At 44.1% G+C, this 22,018-nt stretch overlaps 1 protein-coding gene across 1 annotated transcript in view; it reads right to left on the bottom strand.

Annotated features, from left to right (window-relative positions):
• The window catches only part of LRRC36 (leucine rich repeat containing 36), a 35,398-nt gene that overhangs the window by 5,348 nt on the left and 8,032 nt on the right, over positions 1-22,018 (bottom strand). Inside the window, exons 4-10 of the mRNA XM_029049791.2 lie at positions 21,506-21,605; positions 18,386-18,468; positions 13,885-13,961; positions 5,742-5,781; positions 2,030-2,163; positions 1,283-1,448; positions 836-984 (exon numbers count right to left, since the gene is read on the bottom strand). Of these exons, the coding sequence (XP_028905624.1) occupies positions 836-984; positions 1,283-1,448; positions 2,030-2,163; positions 5,742-5,781; positions 13,885-13,961; positions 18,386-18,468; positions 21,506-21,605 (749 nt within the window). The remainder of the gene's footprint in view (positions 1-835; positions 985-1,282; positions 1,449-2,029; positions 2,164-5,741; positions 5,782-13,884; positions 13,962-18,385; positions 18,469-21,505; positions 21,606-22,018) is intronic.

Here is a 22,018-nt window from a genome sequence, read left to right as displayed (position 1 = left end):
GGGACCTGAGACCCAGAGAAGTGAAGTGACTTGCCCAAAGTCACACAGCTGCTAAATGGCAGAGCCGGGACTAGACCTCATGACCTCTGACTCCCAAGCCCGGGCTTCTGCCACTGAGCCACGCCACTTAGCCTGAGGCCTCCTGCCTCCTAGTAGCCTTTGGAGTGTTGCTTTCACTGTGGTCCCATTGTTGGTTTTGCTGAGATTTACCCAATTACTTATCTATTTTTCTGGGTCTCTGTTGTCATTTCCCCCCTTTGTAGGTGGTAAGTCCTCTAATAACCAGGGATGGCATCTGACTTAATCCTCATACTTTTCCCCAGTTTTTAGTACAGTGCTTTGCCCAAAGTAAGCTCTAAATCAAAGTCGTAAAAAAGGTGAGCAGGAACTAGCCCTCTTTTCCCTCACCAGACAGTGATGGCCCAGGAGCCCCAGCTTCCTCCCAGGAAAGAAGGTCCCCTTCTCCTTTTCCAAACCCAACCACCACCTCTAGTAGCCTCTGTCTCGAATCATCACCTTGGGTTCTAGGGGTTTTCTATTCTGCTTCAGTTCTTAACTTGCAATTTCTAGGGTCAGGGAGAGGATTTAATTGAGAACCCTGAATCAGCTCAACAGAGGTGTGATATTGAAAAAAAGCCCCTCAAATCACATCCACTTCAAACAGGCAGCTGATAACCCGACTGAATTGGCAACTTTATACCACTCATTTAGGCATTCCAGCTGTTGGATCCCATTGCCCATAAAAGTTTAGGGGTGATTCTTTTTTGAAGCAAAAGGTTACTTCATCACTTTGCTCTGCATACCAAGGGATGAGAGGGCAAAGGAAGATGCCTACCAGGCTTCCAGGGCTGTCAAGAAGTCTTGTGGACTCCTTAACTTCAGGATCTCTTCTGGGTGAGGCTTTTGGTTTCTCTTCAGCCAGGATAGGAACATCCTGATAAGCAGGGGCAGGGTTCAAGCTCAAGATCATATCTTTGGCCACATCTGCAGAAAAATCAGTGGAGAAGACAGGAGGACTCTGAAAGCAACAGTATGGATTTTCAGGTTGGGAGCTCCTTATTGGGAAATAATTTTTGTAAAATCAATATGGGGACATCCCTTTTCTGGAAATTTTGGATTGGAAAATACTTTCCATCTTTCCAAGAGGAGAGAAAAGAAAAAGAAGTGCCCACCTTTCTCCCCTGAGACTGTTCCTAGGAGCTCAAAATTATAGTCAGGTTATAGTATCAGTAACAAGATAAATCAAACAATTGCTCTAGACACAGAGGATCAATCCACTCACCAAGAAACTTATTGTTGAGGAGCAGGGAAGCAGAACCCCTCCAGTGTTGATCAATCAGCTCCAAGAATTGGCTGAGGACAGAGGCTACATGTGAAAATCTTATAGAGCTGGGGGTACTCTGGTGTCCTGGCATATCCTGAGCACTCTCCTGGCCCTGGGGAAGAGGCTTGAAAAAAGAAGAAAGAACACCAGCCAGACATCAGTCTTACCTCTTCAAAAGCATCGGGAAAGGCAGAGAGGACCAGAAAATTATAACATCCGCACAATGGACTGTTTGGTTTCACCTTTTAGTTGTGGCCGGCAGTCCAGTAATATTCGACAGGAAAAAAAATCCACCTAAGTCAAAGCTTCCTGTTTTCCAACCACTTCCTGACCCTGTTTATTAACTTTGTTGTGGGCTGGGAATATGCCAACTCTGCTGCATTGTACTCTCCCAAGTACTTAATACAGTACCCTGCACATAGTAAGTACTCAATAAATACCACTGATTGTCTCTCCCATTGCCTCTGCCCTCACACTGGGGCAGGGAAAGAGCTGAAGCACAGGGAGGGGAGAGAACTGGACCCAGAGCACACAGATCATAAACTTCCACCTTCCAGTCCTAACCACTCACTGGCTAAGCCACTGGTTCCCATTTCTGGTTAGTTGGGGTGATAAGCCAGGAATGTCTCCCTCTAAGGGAACTCTGTGCTGATCTGAAACCTCATAGTGTTCTTCTTTCCAGAGTGTCAACAAGAAAATACTTGCCTCGCTACTGGTAGCAGCACCTCGAAAACTATCCTTCGGCATCGCAGCTCCTAGGAGACACTCTTCTTGCTTAAATCCCCCTCGAGATTGGCTCAAAGACTTCTTGCTCTTATATTCTTTGTCTTCTGAAGAATCTGAAAGCAAAAAGTTCTCATTAGAGTTTCCAGTGGCAGTGGGTTTAAAAAAAAAATTTTAATGGTATTTGTAAGGCACTATGTGCCAGGAACTGTAATAAGCACTGGGGTAGGTACAAGATAATCAGGTTGGGCACAGTCCATGTCCCACATGGGAATCAAGTCTTAAACCCCCATTTTGCAGATGAAGTTACTGAGGCACAGAGAAGTGAAATGACTTGCCCAAGGTCATACAGCAGATAGTGGGGGAGTTGGGTTTAGAACCCAGGTCCTCAGACTCCCAGGCCCATGGTCTGTCCACTAGGCAACATTGCTTCTGCTCCTGTTGCTTTGGAAAGCACAAGGTATTGGTGTCTCACCACGAAGGCTTGGGGCTAACTGTTGCTCTACACTGGATAGCAGAGCAGGGTCCCTGTTTTAGTGTGGGAGTGAGTGTGTGTGTGTGTTGGGGGTGGGGAGGACGGGGGGGCGGGGGTGCAATACAGATCTGTAAAAGAAAACAGGACATTAGTCTGTCCAAAAGAGAGTTTCATTACCTAACTTTCTTACTCATGCAAGTCATTTCTCCTTGAATTTAAGAATGACAGAGTAGGAGTGAGTGAATTTAACAAAAAAAGAGAAACTCTAATTAGCCCAATTGCCAGACCCCCGAAATAACATCCTCAGTCAAAGAAAAAGCATGACAGCCTAATAATAATGGTATCTGTTAAACATTTACTATGTGCCAAGTACTTTAGTGGTAGCTACATGTTAATCAGGTCAGACAAGTCCCAGTCCCACGAGAAGCTCACAGTCTAAGTAGGAAGAAAACCAGCTAGTGAATCCTCATTTTACAAGTAAGGAAACTGAGATAAATGACTCTCCAAGGTTACAGTGCAGGCAAGTGGCATAGCCAGGATTAGAACCCAGGTCCTCTGACTCTCAGGCCTGTGCTCTTTCCATTAGGCCACACTGCTTCTCCCAAGGGAAGGAGATGTTTCACCTTTTTGGGGAAACATTTTGATGGAATCTGGGTGCTGCCCCATTTCTACTCCTTTCTCTTCATCACTAGCAAGAGCCCTCAAACCTCCCTGGAACTTGCCCCTTTCCCTTCCCAAGAACTCCCAACCCTCCCCCTCCCTCCCTCCCCCCCATTCCAATCACTCCAAGGTCCTAAAAGCTGTCAATTCCAATCTAACCGAGGGAGAGAAGGAGGAAGTAAGAAACGTCTTGCAGCAGGTCGGACAGACACATGGAATATGGAAAGATGGAGAGAGGGCAATTGAGGAGAAGAAAAGGGAAACTCAAACAAAGGGTTGAAGACATAGAACAGGAGGTATGGAGGTGGGGGTTGGAGGCAGCTATCCAGATCATTGGCAGTCTCCGGTTCCTATTCCAAAAAATGCTGATGAACTGCCCTGTTAACATCCAATGTAAATAGGGCAAGGGGGTGTGCTACCTGTACTAAGACTCAGCAGCCTGTTTAGTGCTGGTGTCGAGGTTAGTATCGACTGTACAATTCCTGGAGTTGTTGCTTCTCTCCTCAGCCTGAAGAATCTTCCCACAGGTTGGGGAGTGGGTGTCATAACTCTCCAGGTTGAGGACAACTGTTAACTGGTAGGATCTGATTTGGTTTAGGGGTTCGATTCATTCATATTTAAATTTATTCCCAATAAGGTGTCATGGTTAAAATTTGAAGTTTTGGGTTTAGGTGGTGATTTCTCCACTGGAGAATTGCTGGAAGACTTAGTGTCTGAAAAAGTTAGTTGAGATCTTTCTTGGGCCACCTTCTCTGGGGAATGAAGAAAAGATTGGAGAATGGGTGGAAAGAATTTGATGTCCTTCAGATCACAAACTCAACCAAAGAAAAGGAGGAATGGGTTAAGACCTCTTCTTAGTACAGCTGGAGTATCACTAGAGGAACGACCCTCATTTCTTCACTATCCAGAAAGGGCTCTTACTCTATGGGACTTCCCCAGGCAGAGAGCTAATTTGCTCCAGAGGGAATCCCAGAATCCAAGAAAGTAAAAATGTAACTAGAAAAAAAACAGACCAGATTGAACACCTGCATCTTGTAGATTTATTCATATTAATGTCTGTCTCCCCTCTTAGACTGCAAGCTCATTATTGTCAGGGAACGTGTCTGCTAATTCTGTTGTATTGTACTCTCCCAAGTGCTTAGTACAGAGCTCTGCACATAGTAAGCATTCAATAAATACGATTGACAGATTGGAGAACCACTGACATTTGAGCTACCATATATGAGGAACTCCAAGGCAAAGCTGAGTTGGGTGAGGAGGCCCATCATTATAACTGCACGAGTGTAAGGACGGACCCGGCTCTCCATGGCATTAACTAGACCTTCAAAACAGGGGCTGGAGCTGAGACACTGAGCTCCCACATGACTTGGAATCCTGATTAAATATCAAAATGGGCAAACAATTTCTTGAACGTAGCCTTCCCACTACTTTCGTTAAGACCTGGCCCCAAGGTAACTGCACTCTAAAGCCCAACAGACTCCGGCCCTGTTAGGTCAGAAAGAGAAATTCAAAGTGAGGACTTTCCCCAGATAAGCCCCACTGCATCCAGCTCCCTCCCCAAATTGAAATCTGGTGCCAGCCTGCAGGAAGAGTCCTGCTGATCTCTAGACTGTAAGCTCATTATCTCTAGACTGTAAGCTCATTATCTCTAGACTGTAAGCTCATTATGGGCAGGGGATATGTCTGCTAATTTTGTTGTATTGTACTCTTCCAAGCAATTAGTACAGTGCTCTGCACATAGTAAATGCTCAATAAATACCATTGATTGATTGATTGACCTCCAGGGTCAAAGCAAAATGCAAGGAGAAACCGCTTGGCAGGGTTATACTTCTGAGGCTCTAGAGTTTTAAAAGGCCTTCTTTTAAAAACAAGATAGCCACAGCAAGCACACAGGGAATGCTGCCTGCAGGAAACAGACTTAAGTGGCTGGCCTTTGAGAAACCATCACGCACTATTCCTGATCCTCCTGCCCTTTGCACTAAAGGGTCTGAATTGCCTGGGCACAGCCCAATCCTAGCCCTCCCACTTTCCTACCAGGCTAGTGAGTTCGATGAGTAATGTGGAGCTGAGAGGGCATGAGCCCCTAGAGGCACATGGCTCCTTGCCTCATAAAGAAAATAGCCACTGGAGGAGATGGCACTTGTCTTTTCTGGTGGGTTTCTCCTAGAAGTGCAGCCTTGGAACTGTCCCACAGTCACTACCTGAGCCAGGATTATTGGCTATGCAAGGGAGTCGGCACTTTTTAAAACCTGAGGAAACTAATAGTGACCAAAGCTGGCACCGGCCAATTCTGAACTTCTTCTTCATTATTAGGATGAACTGCCATATTCGGGATGAGAAAAGGAGAACTCAAATTCACTCTTCAAACAGATTGGGCCCCAAGGGCTCTGGTAGTAGTCTGTCAGAAAAAAAAAATGAATGGGAAAGAACAATCCCGATTGGGCTCCAAAACCAAGAAGAACCAAATCACCCTCCTGAGCCCATTCCTCAAAGCCTAGGAATTCTCTGAACTGAGCAGATGATGATGGGAGGGGAAACACAGGATGGACATTTATTTACCTTCACCGACAGAAGCCTGCAGAATCAATCTTGCTGTATCCTGTAACAGAAAGAGATTTAAAAGAGCGATTGAAAAACTGCTAGGTTAAAGAGATGGAGAGCACTCTCCCATTACTAAGAATTTCTATCCAACTGGGAAAAATCCAGACAAAGGCCCAGCGTGGAATCCACCAAACCAATAACAAACCCAGGAGCTTCAAAAATGTGCTTCAGCACAGATCAAGGCCAATTAAAGGCCAGATCAATTAAAAATCACTTCAGTGTCAGAACTTCTCCTCAGGCCATTCTTCCCAATTCCTTCAATCAGTGGAATTTATTCAGCACTAACTGTGTGCACAGAACCACTCTAAGCTCTTGGGAAAGTACAACACCACAGATGTGATCCTTGCCCACATAAGGCTACAGGGGGAGCTTACTACAGGAGCTTAGCGCAGGCAGAGACAGACATTAAAATAATACCCACCTATCTCCTTGGGTTTATTTTAGGCCTTTTTGTTTTGAGGAGGCTGCTGTCCTGTAAGAGTTGTCTTTCTGGCCACCCTCCTAGTGGAAAGGTCAACTTTCTGCATAACTGGTCTGCTTTATTTGACATCAGATTTAGTTTACTATACAGTCCTGGAGTTTTTAATGCTAATCAGATGGTTCTTCTCATATCATCTGGATAGTCAAAAATGCTTTGGAGAAAGGCAGCAACCACATCTACCAACTCTATTTTACTGTACTCTCCCAAGTTAGTACAGTGTTCTTCACATAGTAAATACCCCCAAAATACCACTGATTGCAGAGAAAATACCAAAGACAGGGAGAACTTTTAGGGGCTCAAATGTTCCTAATGTACCAATTTTGGTGACTATAGAAGATGTGTTGTTAAGAGCTACATTTGTCTCAAAGCTTTTTGCGTATTAAAACAGATTGAAAGGGAGTTTTGAATTGGATACTCATTAGGCAGCTGAATTTTGTCTACAAATTCCCATCTATGACATCTCTCCGCTCTTGACTCTTTCAGGTGGTGATATGCAGGATGTGATATGTCCCGGGTCAGTGAGTCACACTCAACCACAGACTACATCCCTTGGAGGCCCCAGCACATACTTCCATTTCTCCGGAAAGTGGAGTGATTTAAAGGTGGAGAAGATTTGGAGGACCCTTGGCATGCCACAACCGATCCAACATCTCTCCTCCCTAAGCGTGGGGTAAGGCATTAAACAATACCAGTCACACAGTAGGCTGAAGGCAGAGCCGCACCTAGAACCCTGGTCTCCTGACTCCCAGGCCCGTGTTCTTTCCATTAGGCCACACTGCTTCCTGGAGGGCAGGGTCTGGTCACAAAAAACTTAGCATGATGTGGGTATTCAATAAAGTAGATTGTGACTCATTAGATTACAAGCCCCTCAAGGGCAGGGACTATGCCTTCTGTATTCTCCCAATTGGCTAGTATAGTACTCTGCAGAGAGTAGAATCAATAAATACTATTGATTGATAATAAAACAATTAGATAACAATATTTCATTACGGTAAAAAAAAAATCAAGGTTCAAGGTCTTGAAGCTAACATGTCACACTACCACCAATGCTTATATTGTTAAGTTGTACAATGTTACAGTCTACTCCCAAGTGCTTAGTACAGTGCTTAGCACACAGTAAGCTTTCAATAAATATGAATACTTAATACTAGACATGCTCAAGGCTTGAACAAAGGGAAACCAAAATGCCTGTCTCCCCCCCTAGACTGTAAGCTCCTTATGGGCAGGGAACGTAGCTATCAACTCTATTATATTTTTCCAAGCTCTTAGTCCAGCGCTTAGAACAGTGCTCGGCACATAGTAAGCGCTTAACAAATACTAACATTATTATTAGAGTGCTTTCCACACAATAAGCACTAAATAAATTCTACTAATTGATAAATTGTGTTTCTTTGAAAGTGCCCAAATATGGCAAGCAGTGCCTGACCCAAAATGTCTGGCCCAAAATGCTGGAAATAATGTAAATGGCCAGGTGCATGTTAAGAAGCTTTCTTGGAAGCTCCAACAATTATTATAGAAAGGACTCTTTGGGTTGAATAAATGATTTCTGTAAAACAAAAGTAACAGATAAGTGTTTGCCTATACCAGGTTCAAATCTTTTCCTTCATACAATTTCCAATGGAAGATCTGAATTTTTAAAATGTAACTTTTTTCCAAGGAATACTTTCTTCTTTTGGCAGAAGATGGTTGGGCTGCTAGTAAAAAAAAAAAAGGCTAAACTGAAACACCCAGAGAATTTTCAGGGAACTTTCCAGTTCTCGGCTTTCTCTCTTCCTCTACTTGCCCATCTATATACACCTTTACTTTCCCCCAACTTGGTGTTGGCCTTCCCAGGCCTCCAGGAGACCCTCTCCCAGGCCCTCACCTGGAAGCCCCTTCCCTGGCCCTTGAGCCCCTTCTCTATGTTTTTTTTTACCAATCAACAGCATTTACTGTGGGCAGAGCACTGTACTTTGTGCTTGGGAGAGTATAATACAATAGAGTAGGTAGACACAAGCTCTGTTTATGGTCTCACATTTTGGTTATTATTGTTTGCCTTTTCCCCTCCCTCTGTGCCTCTTGTCATGCACACCAAATTCTTGGGAGAGGATTCTGTTTTTGAGATAAGAGATGAGAAGCCACTAGAGCCAGGTCATTTCAAAAGACCACGACTGCCAGGACCAGGCTGTTGCTGGAGGCACACTCAAGTAGGGACTTTGCTGCTTAAGGCCTCAAAGATGACATCAGGATCTGAAGTTTTGCCAAATCCTTGAAGGTGTTCTAGAGCCATGTCACCCAGAACCTTGGACCAATGCCAGACCTCAACAGGTCTAGCAAAAAATGATGAAATTTGGGGTCTTTATCAATCTGAAAGAGAGATGAGCCCAGAGGCAGAGCTCCTCCAAGCTAGCTTCGTGAAATTTGGAGTCCTTGAGCTACAAGAACATACAACAAGAGGGTCTTGTTGGTGAAAGATCATTTAAACTCTAGACTAGCAACAAGTGGAGAGAAGGGAAATGCTGTCCTCTCTAGGCCGTAAGCTTGCTGTGGGCAGTGACCGTGCCTACTAACTCTGTCATACTGTACTCTCTGAAGCACTTAATACAGTGCTCTGCACAGAATAAGCACTCAAATACCACTGATTGACTGATTTTGATCTAGGGTTGTTTTTTTCAAAAAAAAACAAACAAACAGTGTTTAGGATTGCCTGAATGCTGTATTTGTGAAATGCTACTATAGGTTTACCTAGCACTTTACCTCACTCTTTGTTCATAATAGGTGAGCTAGATCTCACATTCAAGGATGCTACAGCTGATGGTGAGATCCTATTCACATGTGCAGATGTGCCTTAAAAAGACATCTGTCCATGCCTGATAATCCATTCCAAATTGTACACAGGTAAAAGTTATCCTTTGTCCCACTGATGCATTTACCACTTGCAGCACTTCCATTGTTTTCTAATCTGCTCCTTGGTTTCCTGACCTTCCCAGGACTCTGTTCGAGGAGTACCACTCCATCTTAATTGTTGCCCACAAGGCTGGACTGTTTGCTGCTGTCATGAGAAGCAGCATGGCCTCGTGGATAGAGCACAGGACTGGGAGTTAGAAGGTCACAGGTTCTAATCCTGAATGGGCCATTTATTTAACCAGTAATGACTTTTCCTATGTTCTTTGTCTAACTGTACATCCCTGGATAGATTACTGCCTAGATAGAAGATCCGGCAGCTGCATTAAGCCCCATGTTGCTAATGAAACCTTGGGTTATGATGTGGAGATACCCTGGTGCAGGTTGGTACAGAACCTAATTTCTCTTCAGACTTATTGTTAGTTCATAGTACAGATTTTTAAAGAAGGTCTTTGGGTATACTGTGTCCAAGTATCTTATGTCCAAAGTAAATCCTCACTTCAAAATAATAATAGTATTTGTTAAATGTTTACTATGTGCCAAACACTGTACTAAGCACTGGGGCATATACAAGATAATCAGGTCCCACATGGGACTTTCAGGCTAAGAAGGAGGGAGAACAGGTATTGAATCTCCATTCTGCAGATGAAAGAAGTGTGGCCCAGAGAGGTTAAGTGACTTGCTCAAGGTCACACAGCAGACAAATGGTAGAGCCAGAATTAGAACACAGGTCCTCTGATTCTCAGATTTGTGCTCTTTCCACTAGGCCACACTGCTTCCCTTTAACATGTAGATAGGGCAGAAAGCCCTAGGATTAAGACAGTGATATCTAACAGGAAGACCTAGGCTCAAAAAGGGGATCCCAAGTTATTCCCACTGCCAGTTTGAAAGATCTTTTTAAGTAGTTAGATAGAGGCAACAGAAAGTAGGGTCCCTGGACAAGAAGTTGAGTGAAAGGCTACAGACCCTGACATGTTCCGTCCGGGAAAGCTCCTGTGGATGGGCAGCTATACAGAACAGGCATGGAATAGTCCCAGGTGAGGCCAATGGGGTTACAGCCTAGTAACACATGTGACACAGGTCCTTTACATCAAATCAATAGTATTTAAGTGCCTAGTGTGTACAGAGTACTGTACTAAACATCACACTCCGCAGGTGGTTCCACGATACTCAAGTAGGAGAAAAACTGGATGACTCAAAGCTATAGCTTCATCACTGGAACCATGCAACTAGCGGCAGTTGGTTTTGTCCTCCCTCCTATAATTTCAACACTGCCTCTACCTTGGTCTTGACAGGACTTCATCTTCTCATTAAAAAAGGGCAAAATTCCCTTCTGTGCTGACTGATTCTCCTTACCATTAGGCAAACTCCTAGCTTTACCACCAGGAGACACCAGCAATCCCTTGGAAATGGGTAAACCCCAGTCTGACTCATAGGTTTTATAACCTTAGGAATTCTGATTAACCTTAAAATGAAGCCTGCAGAGTCCCCTCTTACAGTTCAAATTCATCAGTACTGAGTTTAACAACAACAAAACTTCCAAGCTACCAGAAACCAACTACATGTATCAAAATCATTGTCTGAGGGAACACAGCACAACCCAAATACTAAGTCAGCCAACAATCGATTCTTCAGCAAGGTGAGAAGAACTCAGGCCCGTAAGGGGTTGAAGCTCTGGGCCTTGGGCTATGGTGGGTGGGAGTGGGGCACAGAGTCACCCTCTGAGGGTAACCATGCACTTCCTAACCCTACCAAGATAGCCACTATTTGGAACATTCTAAGATGGTGTCTGTACTACACCTATCTAAAATGGCTGCCAGGTTTGTGCAATGCCAGAGAGAGTGGGGCAGTGCTGGAGCTGAACTGAAGTCCCCACTGCACCTCTCCTACCTGGCTCCCTCTGACATTGTGCATGCGTGATAGTTATTTTAGGAAGAGTTCACTTTTAATAATAATGTTGGTATTTGTTAAGTGCTTACTATGTGCAGAGCACTGTTCTAAGCACTGGGGTAGATACAGGGTAATCAGGTTGTCCCACGTGAGGCTCACAGTCTTCATCGCCATTTTACAGATGAGGTAACTGAGTTAAGCGACTTGCCCACAGTCACACAGCTGACAAGTGGGAGAGTCAGGATTCGAACCCATGACCTCTGACTCCCAAGCCCGGGCTCTTTCCACTGAGCCACGGTGCTCCACTTTTCCAGTCCCTCCTCTAACACCCCAACACCCACTGCTCCCCGAAATAAAAATGATTTATGAAAAGCTGCAGCAGCAGTGACCCACAGCCAGAGCAAACTGCCTGGAGTAGTTCTGGCTAGGATTCTGCACGCCCCCACCCCCACTGCTGGCTTCTGGGGAAAGTTTCTCAGTCCAAAATGGAGTTCAGTGATCCTCCGGCCTGTCCCTTCCTTGCCTCACGCCCCCCCGCCCCCCGCCCCCCCGAATCAAATAACAGCATTTATTGAGCGCTCACTGTACAATATAATAGAGTTGATAAACACATTCCCTGTCCCCAAATAAAGGTGTAAAAGTATACCTGTTTATGAAAGGGTATTTATTTACCTCAGGGACTGGTGAGCCACAGGATCATGTAAAGGAGTGTTTGCTGTGGAGAAGCTGGGGGCTGGCAAGAGGCAAAGAGGAGGGGGGAGTTCAGTGGTGGTGTTAGAGCCAGCCAAGCTGCCTCAGTGAGGCCACGATAAGAGTGGCTGTTGCCTTCCAACCTGGGTTGCAGAGCTGGCCTTGCTGAGATGGCAAATGGGAGCCACCTTGCAAGAGCAGTGTGATTTGAGGGAAGGACAGTGAGAGAGAAGGGGAAGGTGTGGGAGGGCTATGCTGGGTTGAGGGCAGGGGATGACTGAAGAGGGCCTGCACTGGAAGCTTAGCTCTGTCCCCCAGATGCTGCTTGGCTGAGCAAAGCCACACTTCCCTAGTATGGCCCTGGCTCTCCCTCTACAGAGATGTGCCCCTATGCAACTCTGCACTCTGGTGGGCTGAGGATTTTGAGTCCAGGAAGATTTCCAGGAGAATGGGGGAAGGGGGCGACATCTGGGCTGGCTCTCAAGGGTTTCAACCCTGAGGGGACCTGACATAATGAGGTGGGGGGGTGATGCAATGATGTCATCACATCATGCCATGAGGCAGCAGGTGGGGGCCCCTCAAAAAACTGATTAGCCTAGTGAAGTGCCTGGCACGGCAAACAATATAATATGGCTTCACAACATAGGTAAAATCTGCCCTTTCTTCTCCATCCAAACTGGTACCAAGGTCATACAAGCACTTATTCTGCGTTGATTACTCTGTCAGCCTCCTTGCTGACCTCCCCACCTCCTGTCTCTCCAGTCCATACTTCACTCTGCTGCCCGGATCATTTTTCTACAAAATCATTCAGTCCATATTTCCCCACTCCTCAAAAACCCCTGGTGGTTGTCCATCCACCTCCACATCAAACAGAAACTCCTTACCAGCAGCTTTAAAGTGCTCAATCACCTTGCCTCCTTCTACCTCACCTCACTACTCTTCTACTACAAGCCAGCCCACACACTTCGCTCCTCAAATGTTAACCTTCTCACTGTACCTCGATCTCGTCTGTCTCGCTGCTGACCTCTTGCCCATATCCTGCCTCTGGCCTGAAATGCCCTCCCTCTTCATAGCCAATGGACAATTACTCTCCCCCAGCTTCAAAGCCTTATTGAAGTTACATCTCCTCCAAGAGGTCTTCCCTGACTAAGTCCTCTTCCTTTTCTTCCACTCCCTTCTGCATCGCCCTGACTTGCTCCCTTTATTCCTCCCCTCTCCTAGCCCCACAGCACTTATGTACATATTTATTCATATTAATGTCTGCCTACCCCTCTAGACTGTAAGCTCATTGTAGGCAGGGAAAGTGTCTGTTATATGATTGCTATATTGTCCAAGCGCTTAGTAGAGTGCTCTGCACACAGTGAGTGCTCAATACAATTGATTAACAACACAATAAGGGACAGCCCCTGTGTGTACCCAGTGTGGTCAGGATTGTGAGTCCTACATTGGCCTTTTCACTATACCCAAACACTCTCAAGGATGAATTTCACTGTCAGTAACAACTTTTTCCAAATACAAAGGCCAGCTATATACCAACTAGATTATTCAGGCCCTCTGCTTTTATTTCTCCAAGAGGCCATTCCTAACTAAGCCTTCACTTTCCCCTACTGGCCTCCCCTCTATGTTGTCTATGCATTTGGGTCTGTAGCCCAAAAGCACTTTGTTTCACCCCATCCCCAGCCTTTATATACTTATGTTAATGAATGTCTCATCCTCTAGTTATAAGCTCCTTCTGGGCAAGAATTGTCTTCCAACTTTATTGTATTGTACTCTTCCAAGAGCCTAGTACAGTTCTCTGAGCACAGTAAGTGTTCAATAAATACCATTGATGGATTGACTGCCTACCTTTCAGGCCCTTAAATGCTTGTTAGACACACTGATATTACTAGCTCTAATTTTAAATTAGGTCAGGAGAAGGTTGAAATTCAAAAGCGATCTTGGCACACATCCTTTGGGCTCTTAAAAATGTTTGATGATGATTTCGCTTATCTGCATTAGCTCACCCCCTCCCCTTTACCATTGATAACTATGAGGTGATGACACTATCAATCAGAAATAATCTGATCATTAATTATTACAGAGAAGCAAGAAGGGCAAGCATCTTAGCTGAGCTCCTCAAGAGAAAGCACCTAATGTCTGTTCCATGGGATTGCTTACCTGGGTCTCCAAAATACTTAATGACACATCCGATCCTTCCTGGGTAAGTGGGGGAAAGAAACATCTTCTGCTTGACTCTGCATTAAAAGGAAAGTGATCACAGAAAGCTGTGGACAGTCAAAGGATGATTCCTTGCACCTACCCTGCCCTGATGATAGGTTTTAAATCCCCCAAGTCCATAATTTCCAGTTACAAGGCACTTAGCCAAGAAAGCAACACCTGGAAACAATCATAACATTATTCAGCTTCATGGCTTGCCAACAGATATAGACCCCCCACCCCCCTCCTTTCCCTCACCCAGGTGGACTGGCCTTAACCCAAATAATTAAGGCAGTGCTACACCCTTTTCGGCCTCCCCTCCATCAGGAAAACAAATTCCCAAATGATAAATAACCTATGAATGGCACTGAATGTATAACACTTCTGAGGCCCTCAGTGCACAGAGCATTTCCCTGCAGTTATTGTACTTACTCTAAAACCAGCTGCTTTTCCCCAAACCTGCTGATACTTCTGGGCCCAATGCTGTCTCACTCCCTACAACTGCAACATCACAGGAAAAGCAAGGCAGACCCCTAACGCCAAGCTAAATTCCAAAACAAGAGTACAGGGAGTTTCCCTTAGGCTGGAGCATTGTGTTCTCAAAGAGCTTCATGTTATGGGAAAATTTTATTAAACTACTACTAATTGAATGGGAATTAACAGATTGGGGGTAGATGCTCCAAAGACACCACCATGGTTGACACTTTTTGATACAAGTTCCTGTATAATTGTTATGTCTACCAACAGGGTGCTCTACACCCTTACCACTCATTGTCACTTTACTGTTTTAAGCACTGTCAAGCTGCAAAAACACAAAGAACTGTATGGAACAGTATAGTAAGGCTTAGGCAGAGAGTGGCAAACTGCCACTTAAACTGTGCCCTGTGTATGCACTCAGTGTTTTCTTCCTACATCAACTCTACTTGTGCCAGCTGTGGATCACGTTATGCTATCAATCAATGGTACTGATTGATCATACTGTGACAGACTTTGGTTGTGGGAAGAACATTCTAAAATACTTCCAATCACATCAATACCATTTATTCAGTGCCTATTGTATGCAGAGCCCTAAGCTTGTTATAGGAAAGTAATGTGTCTGCTAATTCCATTGTATTATACTCTGCCAAGCGCTTAGTATAGTGCTAGGCACATAGTAAGCCCTCAATATGACTGACTGATTGAGAGTACAATGGAATATGCATGATCCCTGCCCTCAAGGAGATTACAATCTAGAGGGGGAGACAAGAGCCTAAATTAATTACAGTTAGGAGGAAATAACAGAGTATATAAGATATGGACAGAGTGCTATGGGGTGCTTAGATGACCTGGAGGCAGGAGGAGGTGATGCAGGAATGAGTGCTCTGCACAATTAGTGCTCAGTAAATATCTTGATGATGATGATGACTGCAGAGATGGGGAGAGCTAGTTAGGTAGATTTGGGAGTCATCCACAGAGAAGGGGTAGTTGAAACCTCGGGAACAGTTGTGCTCCCCAAGGGCGGGAGTGTAAATTGAAATGAGAAGGAAACCCAGAAAAGAGCCTTAAGGGACAACCAGTTAGGAATTGGGAGGCAGAGGAAAAGCTGGTGAAAGAGATTGAGAAGAATCAGCCAGAGAAGTAAGAGGAGAGTCAGGAGAGAACTGTTCCATCGTGTTCTATCCAAATTGTGCAACGAAAAGACATGCTGTGGCAGAACCAGGTGTAAGTTTCCAAATGGTGACCATTTAGGATAGATAAGGAGAAAATGGGCTATATTGTACAAGGACTTTATGTTAGATAAAGAAAATGAGGATTGTTAAAGACTATTAAGAAGTCGTTAAAGAAGGATCTTCTCCAGAAGTCTTCAGAAGTAGGATAAATAATGAAAAGTGAAACGTGTTGGGATCATTTAGAACAATGGCTGGACTGACTGGATGAACTCACAGGATCTCTTCCAGCCCTACATGCTATTAATTGGAGTCTTGACTAGATCGAGCTTTGAACAGACAGGGCTACAATTCAATTGTCTGGCCTGGGATTTTCAGTGGGTCAATCTGCAGAGCCAGAAGACTAGCCAGTGTGGAATATCTACTGGCTTTTGGGAGTGAGGTCCAAATCTAAAGCCCTTAGGAAGAAAGTGCTGGAATTCTCTTTGTCATATATCTGGACCTCCCTTCTCCTCTTTTTGTCCCTCCTATCTTTCCTCCTTGGTGGAGTGTCCCTCTTAGGTCTTCTTGAAGCTGTCAGCTCATTAGCACTATTATTCTTGTTAAGTTTTTGGTTTTTTTTGAGAGGCTTTCCCTATACAGTGAGCCTTATTCCAAATACTTTCACATAGATGATCTCAGTCATACTCACAACCTCCCTTTGAGGTTGAGAGGACAGCTATCATTTTTCTCATTTTCCAGATGGGGAAACTGAGGTCTAGAGAGGTTATCAGCCTTAAAATTAGGCATTTAGCCATGAGTATCATGTTTTGCTAATTTCATTTATATGATTTCTTGGCCACCACCTCCATTGGCAAGGAGGAAAGGGTGGACTGGCTATATATATATATATATATATGTATATTTATAAATTTATATATCTTTGGGTTAGTAAATTCTTTGTCATTTGCAAGGGTGGTAAGTGAGTTGGCACATTTTTGCTGCCTAATAAGTAGGAGTGGGGAAAGGATATTCTTTTAAAACAACTGGGCTAATAGGGAGCCATTCTCCAGTAAACCCCTTGGCAGCCTGGGGCAGCGCAAGTGAGTGTTTATAACTGTTAGTCATATCTGATTACCCACAGTGCTTACAGGCAGCGCTCCCTAGGGATCCAGCATAAATATGGCTTTCAGTGGAAAGCAAAGCTGTTAAACCTTTCAAAGCAGCAATGTGAATGTGTGTTTCAGAAGAGCAAAACCGGGGCAGCAGCTGGGGTTTTCCATATCCTCTGGAAATGGGCACTCTGTCCAAGAAGGCAATTTGATTGGGCCCTTTAGAACACTTTCCAGTCTAATGAAGGGAATTTCTCAAAGCAATAATTCAATTCAGAAAAGAGGTCAATAATTTACACCCTAATGTAATCCCTGCCTCAAAATGGATGCAAAACTCCATGCACTCTCGGTTTAGGTGCAACGAGAGACTTTCCCAGTAGGCATCCTGACACCATGGGAGAAAATCCACTCCGCAGTAGGAAAACAGCACCAATAATCTTTTTTTGAAACTCATTACAAACTGGAAACAAGCCTTATTTTATAAACTGGCTTGGCCCTGCTTCCGTTTTCCTGAGTAATTTTAAAACCTTCCTCACCTCTTTCTCTTCCTCTCTGACACTGATCCTCTGGGGTTCTCCTTGCAAATGTTTCAGGTGACTTGACCATCCTTCCCCCCTACCACAACTGCCCATTCCCTCTCACTTATCAATTTGGCAAACCTCCTGCTCCATCCAGCTCACCCACACACTAACCTGCACATACTACACTGCGCATAGTCTCACCATGACTAGTCACTGTACCATTTTTCACCTTACCAACACCACAACTTTCTAACCTGCCAACTCACCCCCACCCACCCTCTTCTCAAAACTGTTCTGTCCCCCATATGAAGGCTTTCTGCTCTTACCTCCGGCCATCAGGCCCCCTTGGATTCTTACCCACCCTCCCCCTGCTTGATGAACAAATCCACCCCCTCATGTCCACCCTTCCCACCCAACTCAACTCCTTCACTCCTCTGTTGATCTCCCACAACCAATATCCAACCCTGGATCACCTCCACATCATACTTCCTCCACTCTGCTCTTGCTCCTCTCACCCACCCTGGAAGCTCACATTTCCTCTTTCCCCCACAAGACATTCTCACATGGATATCCTGTTGGAATTTTAAGCTCAGTATGTCTAAAACTGAACTCCCCTTTCAAATTTTCTCCTTTGCAAACTCTCCAGGCATAATCGACACCACTCCCAATCTCCCAGGCTCTGAAGCCTACAGCCCTGGTGTTATCCCTGACTCCTCACTCTCTTTCAAATGCTCATTATACTCAGTGTTGCTAACCCCTGTTTTCTCCTCCACAACATTTCCTGGATCTGCTCCTTCCCCTCCATCCAAATGGCCACTACCCTAGTCAAGGCTCTTGTCATAGCCCAGCTAGACTAGTGTTTCAGCCTCCTCACCAGTAGCACTTCTGTACACATCAACTTACATACTCTATTTAAGCAGTTTCTCATTCACATATCCATCTTTTCATTCTACTTTTCCTCCTATCGGTAAATTCGTTTTTGCCTGTCATCCCCCACTATATTGCAAACTTCTTGAGGGCTTGAGAACATGCCTTCTCATTTTACTGTACTCTCTAGTGCTTATTACACTTCTCTGTCCACAGTAAGTGTTCAGTAAATACAATTGATTGGTTATCATCTGATGGAAACATGTCAAAAAATTTCAACCCTTCAAAACCACATATATGCCCTTCTGATTTCCCTTTTTATGGAAAGAAATCTTACTAGTTTCAATCTTGATGTCAGAGTCCGAAGCGGCTTCAAGTAAAGACTTTTCAATATCTGTACAGTCCTTCCCAGTACTGTCCCTAGAATAACAAAACATTACTAAAACTAAAGCTTTTAAGGCAACAAGAAAATGAAAGTTACAATAAATATGAATAGTCATCATCAAAGTCCTGAAAGAATTGAAGCCATATTTAGCACCCAGGTATCTAGCTACCTATTCTCTAGGGCACCTTTTCTTTCTTTCTTTTTTTTTTTTGAAAAAAGGGTGAGGGAATTCTGAACAGCGCTAGTGATGGCATAGGAGAGCCGCTCTTTAAAAACCCTTCTCTGACCACTTACCTTGTTCTAACTAGGTGTTTACTCTTTTACTCAGTGGACTGTTGAGCACCTACTGTGTACTTTTCATTTCCTCTATTAGCAAAGATTCCATAAATTCCTACACAAAAAAGTCTTGCTTCAAGAAATATTTCTCAGAGCTTTCACTGTGTGCACGCTGAGAGAGATTAAAGGAAGAGTGAGTAATTAAACCATAAACAAGTTAGGGAAACCTGTGTTTGAGTCTCTAATCAATGAGAGCTGTGCTAGTTAGGATAGTGGAGGACTCAAAGACTATATTATCAACGGTATTTATTGAGCATTTATGGTGGGAGGAACACTCTACTAAGCACTTGGGAGAGTAGAACATTGCAGAGTGGATAGGCACATTCCTTGCTCACAATGAACTTAAGCTGCTGAATACCAGACCTAATTACAGTCTGAGCTCTGATCCTGAATACTATAGGATTAGCCACTGGCAGATCTGAACTGAAAGCTATTTCGTCTGTGCAGGACATGGCCATCCCTATTTCTCACCAGCTTTGTTCCAGGACCTGCCAGCTGTGGCATGCCAAATGGGCAAATGCAAAGAAAGTATTTTTGCAAGGAATTCAAATCCTCTAGATCAGTGGAGCCACCAACTTAATGTGAATGGTCAATGGTCATTCAGTTTCAAACTTTCCATTACTGGACCGCGCCCCCAGGAGCAGACCAACAACCAAGAGGTCCAAACTAATTTTGGGTGCCCAGATATCTGGACAGCAGGCAGAAAAGGAGGTGCTGCTGGAGTATTGAAGTGCTACCCAACAGTAAAGGCAGAGTCTAAAAAAAACACTGCATGAGGAAAAAACAGTGTTTATCTTTCATTAACACCATGTGCCAGGGTATAAGCTCCCTTTTCAGCTGGGAATGTGTCCTTTTGTTATTCTATATTTCCCAAGTTCAGTGCACTGGACCAAGGGGGCGCTCAATAAATGTTGCTGCTGCTGTTACTACTAGGAAGAGGAGAGGAAGCTTATGGCAAAAACAGGCACTCACACTAAGCATTTAATTAACACTGTAACTGCAAAATCCTAACATCCTTGTTAACTAAAGATAAAGTTTGCAGTTTGTTCAGAATACATCTTTAGAACTGCTCTGCCTTCATGAAGTTTATCCGATAGCTTCAAGGCAAAGAAAAGAAAATGTGAGGAGAGGCATGTACTGACAGACGTGGTGGCTGTGTCCACAGGTTGTCAAATTCTGATTAACGATTATAACACGTACAAATCAAAGCATCGTGCCTGTTAGAACCACACTTTCTGAATAATCCCATGACAGTCTTTGTACCAAGAAGTATTAAGATTGTTCATCACAAAGGGAAATTAGGATTTTTCAATATGTATTCATTACCAATAGGGTTAGTCATAGTCCCCGCTTTTGATTTTTTATTAGCAACAGAAATATTTTCCTGAAGCAGAGAAAACAAAAAGAGAGGTTCTTTGGCTTGAGAGAGATAAGTATATATTTTTAATTTATGGACTCATTAAAAAAGTGCTGTTTTAAAGCCTAGAAAAGAATAGTTTTCTTACATATAAATCTGTAATTTTTATTAAAACTGCTAAAAGTTATGACAAACTGGATTTTTTAAATGTAGTCATAGAGTGGATGTGTAAGGACCCTAACGGTAACCAGCTGTTCTAAAACATATTCAGGCCCTTTGCTCAACTGGTATTAAAGTCTCCCATGAAATGAAATGTTCATGGCATTTGAGAAAAATGGGTGAATACCACAAATATAAGAATAAAGGCCAAGAATAACACTTCTGCTTTGATCATTTTTTAGTTTAAAAGTATTCAAGATCTGAATAACTGACAGTGGTGTATACCTAAGCAATCAAGAGCTTGCCTTGTGTGAATTTCAAAGAGTTTCACACATGGCTTACTAGTCCTTCAACATCCCTGTGCGGCAAGTAATATGTCCTTTTCCCATTTCATTGGTGGAAAAACAAAAGCAGCCAACAGCCTCTCAGGGAGCCAGCAGCAGTAAACCCATATTTCCAGACCCCAAATCGTGAGGTCCCTCTGCCTGGCTGTAACTGCAGCTTTTTCTACTGCTCTGTAATTTTCAGGGGTTCATGTTGAGGCTCCTGAGTGTGATCCCCTCCCTGTCCCCCCACTGCCCCCCTCCATGCTGGATGCAATTCCTGGAAGGAAACAAGAAACTAGAGTTGGGAGATGACCAACTGGACCAAGCATTCGACACTCAGGTAATCAGCAGCACCAGGAGCTGTGCATTTCTTGTTTCGTAGGAAAGTCCTTCCCCTGCTCTTCTCTCTTACATGGTAACACAGCAAAACAGTAAACAAAAAAGCTCAACTCACAGTCCTGCCCTGGTGAACGGGACCCTCCAGACCAATTGGGAAAAGGCAAAATTTGAATCCTAACTAGGAGCACAAAGAGGGTTTGTGGGTGTATTGCGTAACATGTTTCATGTCAATATTGTGACTTAAGTGCAGCTGTGAACATCAGAGAAGCTTTGGAGCAATTAGCTCTAAGACATATAAAAGCCATCCAGGGAGGCAGGAATATAAAGACAATGGATCCGATTTTCAACCCAAGTCATTCTCTGGGTTAAAGGAGAAGGATCAAGGCCAAGGACACGGCCTTTCAGTGTTAATCTTATGTGAAGAGTTCCTCTAGGAAGTGGAGTAGGGTGGATTGAATACGATTGAATGAATCTTCAGCTTCATTATTCAATTTGCTACTGCCATGTCCCGACCAGAAACAGGAAGCTTCTAAATACATTATCGATCCATCTTACCTTTTCTTGTCCTTGTCACAAAGGACATTTCCTCGGTTCCCTAGCTGAATAAAACGCAGCTTGGCAACTTTCCGTTCATTTTCTAGCACTTCCTGTTCATCTGCAAACAGAAGAGAGGGCCCGAACGTGTTTGTTATCGGACGAAGCAAGAGCGCTAGTGGGATAAAGCAAATCCCCAAAAGGGAGAGCAGGAGACAGATCTCCTCTCCTTCGTGCCATGCAGCTGGGGTTGGAGACAAGCAGCAAGACTTTACTGTTACCTAACACTAGGACAAGCAGAACCTGTAGGAGTCTGCAGGAGATGTCATGGCAACAGCTGCCACAAAGCACAACCACACCTCAACAAAGCAAAGCCCAGGGCAGGAAACAACTGACGAGATCCCTCATCCAAATCAGTTGATGACTGAAAGAGTTCGGGGCCAAGAGTCAAACGGCCTAAAACTCAGGGAAGAAATGAATTTTGGCCCCCTTTAGGGAAAAAAATCCCCCCAAACAAGTCTCAGCTTCTCGTTG

Source organism: Ornithorhynchus anatinus, chromosome X1 (assembly GCF_004115215.2).
Source record: "Ornithorhynchus anatinus isolate Pmale09 chromosome X1, mOrnAna1.pri.v4, whole genome shotgun sequence".
Taxonomy (NCBI): domain Eukaryota; kingdom Metazoa; phylum Chordata; class Mammalia; order Monotremata; family Ornithorhynchidae; genus Ornithorhynchus; species Ornithorhynchus anatinus.
The sequence above is the reverse complement of the archived record's forward strand: the minus strand, read 5'-3'. Positions and strand labels throughout refer to the sequence as shown.